Source organism: Sardina pilchardus, chromosome 18, assembly GCF_963854185.1.
Source record: "Sardina pilchardus chromosome 18, fSarPil1.1, whole genome shotgun sequence".
Lineage (NCBI taxonomy): Eukaryota > Metazoa > Chordata > Actinopteri > Clupeiformes > Clupeidae > Sardina > Sardina pilchardus.
Window position 1 is genome coordinate 15,374,525 of NC_085011.1, and position 5,000 is coordinate 15,379,524.

Genomic DNA, 5,000 nt, shown 5'->3' on the forward strand with positions numbered 1-5,000 from the left:
AGAGGAGGAGAGAGGAGGAAGGGAGGAGAGGAGAGTAGGAGAGGGAGGAGAGGAGGAGGGGAAAGGAGAGGAGAGGACAGGAAGAGGAGAGAAGGAGAGAGGAGAAAGAGGAGAGGAGAGGAGAGGAGGAGAGAGGAGGAAGAGGAGAGGAGGAGTGAGGAAAGAAGGAGGGGAGAGGAGAGTGAGAAATAATGAGAAAAAGAATAGAATAGTCAGGGTTAGACTCTAACCACAGTGGACTACACATTAATAATTACTCCTACTACGCATGCATCGTGTGTGTGTGTGTGTGTGTGTGTGTGTGTGTGTGTGTGTGTGTCTCTCACCCTTGCCCACTCCACCAGTCGAAATGCCATCGGAGCTCACACCCTTCACTGTGGCCAGAGATGGCAAAAACAGACATCTGAAAACACAAGTGCACGCGCGCATGCACACACACACACACACACACACACAAACATGAGATAAAGAAAACATCAGTGCACACATACACATGACATGCATAGAATATAAGTAAATATCCACATATATACATACACACACTCATATACCTACACACCACACACACACTCCTACAATCCCAACCCCCCCCCCCACACACACACACACACACACACACAGTGTTGGGAAGGATACTTTCAAAACGTATTCCGTTACAGAATACAAAATACATGCCCAAAAAAGTAATTTGTAACGTATTCCGTTACGTTACTCAATCTGAGTAACGTATTCTGAATACTTGGATTACTTCTGCATTGAATTGCATTTTATAAGTGTAGGAATGCACCCATCAAATCCAGTTTAGGCCTATTGTGGTGTGTTCTTCTGTTCCAAATGGCTGAATGCGGCCCACATACTGTATGAGAATATGAATTCAAGTCACCTGATACAACTATAAAACTTAAATGTTATAGTAGTAGCCTAATAGAAGATGCTTTTTCAAGTTGGAACAGGGACGTAATAGCCAGAAATTATAAGGTGTGTGAGATTTTAGGTGGCATCAACTCAGTAAAAATGAGGGATGCAGATATATGACCGGTGGGACGCAAATTAGGCTGGAAATGTAAACACTATAGCCTAGGCTACTGCATAACCTATATCCTAGATCTACTTACAAATAAATAACCCATAAGCTATTTTAAGTTGGAATGAAAACCTCAGAATGAATGCAGTGCCTATTAAGATGGGTTTCATCCTAGGTCTAAATCAACACGTAACCAGGCTTTGTTTATTGATAGCTAGGCTACTGTATAACCGATTGGCCGAAGTAAGCAATTAATTGGCCTACTTGGGGAAATATCTTTTGAACAGACATCAAGAACCACGGTCGGTGAGTAGGAGTTACTAACACTTACTTACTTTAACCTACTCCAAATTTGCTGTCAGTTATCTCCGATGGCGCGTCCATAATGCGCGCTGGCTGCGTTCTGACGGGTGCATATGTGGTTAGTGCAAGACGACGGGGCTTGGATTTAAACATGGAAACAATTTCATCTAGATTTCTTTCCGGGAAATGCATGGAGTTGCCTTAATTTATTTAGAGAGTGGATAAACTTCGAAACAGTTAAGTATCCTCATGTAATCCATTGATTTCAACAATGTAACTGTATTCTAAATACCAACTGTTTAAGTTGTAACTGTAACGGAATACAGATACTCATAATTTGTATTCTGAATACGTAACGCCGGTACATGTATTCCGTTACTCCCCAACACTGCACACACACACACACAGATGCCCTCACCCATATCCACTTTCGCTCATGTCAAACTCCACAAAAGAGGGCGTGGCAGACAACTTCTGTGGCCGAAAGCTCCGTGGTGACGTCATGGAAACAAGACTGATGATCTGGTGGAGGGGCAGGGCGGAGCCAGACTGAGGGGAGGAGCTTAACAGGCTGAAGCTTTTCTTCAGCTTCCTCACATTCTTCTTCACACCGTTCTCCTCAGAACAGGGCTCATCTGAACACACACACACACACATATTATAGATGAACAATTTAAATCAAACAGGAGTGGAAAAAAAAAAACACACACACACACACACACACACACACGGTTTGCCTTTTGCAATACAGAGCTGCTCCAACACATAAGCACAAGTAGACACAACGTTGCACACACACACACACACACACACACACACACACACACACACACACACATTACAAAAATCCCCCGAAAGTGAATGAGGGGAAGTGTGCAGTGAAAGAAGAAGTGGTTACCGTTAGCAACAGCAGCGGGCTGTGGGAAAACGTTGTTCTCAGAACACAGGAAGGGATTCCCCAGACACAAATATCTCCTGCAGGACACACACACACACCCACACACACACCAGGGATAACAGTCATATCCATAAAGACTTGTGCAATATTATGCAACTCTCCATTAGGGTCAAGGGTGAAAGGTCAAAGGGGATTGTGGTGGGCTGAGCTAGGGGTCTGTGTGTGTGTGTGTGTGTGTTTGTGCGCGTGCGTGTGGTGGGCTGAGGTCAGTTAGGGGTGTGTCCATGGTCATGTTTACAGTAGGGGTTGGCGGTTAATGGTAGGGGCGAAGAACATGAACTTTGAACCCAACCTGAGGTTGGCATTAGTGATGAGGAGTCAGGGTTCTACCAGGCTAAATACAGTATAAAGGGTTCTCTCAGACTGAAGATACAGTAGGGTTCCATCAGACTGAATAGAGGGTTCTATCAGGCTGAGAATAGGGTTATATCAGACTGAAGCAAATGTTCTATCACACTGAATAGAGGGTTCTATCAGACTGAATAAAGGGTTCTAATAATGCTGAACGTAGAGTTCTATCAGGCTGAATAAAGGGTTCCATCAGACTGAAATAAAGGGTTCTATCAGACTGAATAAAGGATTCCATCAGACTGAATAAAGGGTTCTATGAGACTGAATGAAGGTTCTGCCAAGTTGAAGTAAAGCCCAATTCACACCAAAGATTCCCGACGCGACGAGACTGAGTTGCAGCGGTGTGAATTAGAAGTTGCACGTAGTTGCAAGCCGTCGCAAGCCGTCGCAAGCCGTCGCAAGCCGTCGCAGAGCATTAAACACGTTGAGTCGCAGTCGCAAGGTTTTAGAACGTTGCGTCTCGTCTCGTCTCGTCTCGTCTCGTCGGGAATCTTTGGTCTGAACCCTACTCAACGGTTGTGAGGTGAAGGATGAAGTTTCTCAGCTGTGACCAGATAATGAGTTAGGGCTCATAGTTCATGGTTCATGGGTGATGTGTACATGTATGTGTGTGGACATGCGGTTGGATTGGGTTTAGGGATCGAGTTAAAGGTTGTAGGTCAGTTGTGAGGTTTGTGCGTACCTGAGGTCGGGTTAGAGGTTAAAGGTCTTACAGTAGGTACAGTATGTGTGTACCTGAGGTTGGTGGGGCTGATGGACTGCGAGGCGAGGTGTGTGTGTGTGTGTGTGTGTGTGTGTGTGTGTGTGTGTGTGTGTGTGTGTACCTGAGGTTGGTGGGGCTGATGGACTGCGAGGCGAGGTGTGTGTGTGTGTGTGTGTGTGTGTGTGTGTGTGTACCTGAGGTTGGTGGGGCTGATGGACTGTGAGGCGAGCTTCTCCAGGATGCGTATGGCGGGCAGGTGCAGGGGCTGAGCAGGTGTGAGCAGCATGTGGGGGCAGCTGGTCAGCAGAACCGACAGCAGACCCCCCTCACACATGATCTGACGGTTCCGCTCGGAACGCAACAACAACTGGACATGATCTGCCACCGCGTACTGGACCTCCAGAGACAGCTAGGGGGAGGGGGAGGGAGAGAGTAAAAGGGTAAGAGTGTGTGTGTGTGTGTGTGTGTGTGTGTGTGTGTGCATGTGTGTGTGTGTGTGTGTGTGTGTGTGTGTGTGTGTGTGTGTGTGTGTGTGTAGGTGTGTGTGTGTGTGTGTGTGTGTGTGTGTGTGTGCAGGCGTTCCTTCGGCCTGTGTGTGCGTGTGTGTGCATTTGTGCGTGTGTGTGCATAGGAGAGTGTGTCTGTGTGTGTGTGTGTGTGTGTGCAGGCGTTCCTTCGTGCGTGTGTGTGTGTGTGTGTGTACCTGTGGATCACTGTGGTGGTAGACCCTGGGCAGCAGGATGATAATGAGTCTGATGGCAGCAGGGTGGAGGATTGTCTGATCGCACGTAAATCTGGACACAAGAAAACGCACACACTGAGACGTCTGTAGATGCACACACGCACACACACACACACAAACATACACATTGACATCTGTATACACACACACTGGGACATCTGTACACACACACGCACACACACTGAATGTCTGTATAAACACCTCCCACACCTCACTTCTCCCTACATTACGCTCCCAGCTCATATCACAGTCTTTTCACAACACACACACACACACACACACACACCCTAACACACACACACAAACACACACACACACACACCCACCTGCTGTTGATATCAGAGGTGACAGATGACACACTGAGGGCGACGCCCCTAACTCGTCCCTGAGGCTCCTCCTCCTCAGCCGGCTGCTGTGTCGACCTTTGACCCGTTGACCTCTGACCTTCGGCTACGACCTCCGGGGGCTCCAGGCTCACGCCGGTGGCGAACTGCTCCAGATAGCCTAGCAACCGCACGCAGTCCAGCAGCGTCGGGGGCAACGGCGGCGACGGCGTCTCGGTCAGCACCACCAACTGCCGAAAACTCCTCCAGTGGGCGCACTCCGAGGTGTGTGTGGTGTGTGTGTGCGTGTGTGTGTGCGCGGGCGGCTCCTGGAAGCAGCCGAGCGCGAGCAGGGCGTGGGCGAGCCGTACGTAGTACCCCTCGCTCTCCAGCAGGTGGCCGTTGACCGGGTCCAGGTGCACGGCCGTCGCCATGGTGTGCAGCGCCAGGAGGACGAGCTCGCTGACGCCATGGCGACCGAGAGATGCCCACGCGGCGCCCACGGGGTCGGTCAAAGCCCCCGCCAGCTCGGACACGAGCGACAGCAGCCCCTCGAACCCCCCCGACACACGGAACGCCGGCCAGCTGCTGGGGCT

The 5,000-nt window shown here is 49.4% G+C and overlaps 1 protein-coding gene across 3 annotated transcripts in view; it reads right to left on the reverse strand.

The window, feature by feature from the left end:
* Positions 1-5,000, reverse strand: part of wdfy4 (WDFY family member 4) — a 72,827-nt gene that overhangs the window by 46,697 nt on the left and 21,130 nt on the right. For all 3 annotated transcript variants that reach the window (XM_062519017.1, XM_062519018.1, XM_062519015.1), the window contains exons 12-17: positions 4,408-5,000; positions 4,043-4,133; positions 3,534-3,748; positions 2,226-2,302; positions 1,746-1,962; positions 327-403 (exon numbers count right to left, since the gene is read on the reverse strand). The exon at positions 4,408-5,000 is cut by the window's right edge and continues 21 nt beyond it. In XM_062519017.1, the coding sequence (XP_062375001.1) occupies positions 327-403; positions 1,746-1,962; positions 2,226-2,302; positions 3,534-3,748; positions 4,043-4,133; positions 4,408-5,000 (1,270 nt within the window). The remainder of the gene's footprint in view (positions 1-326; positions 404-1,745; positions 1,963-2,225; positions 2,303-3,533; positions 3,749-4,042; positions 4,134-4,407) is intronic.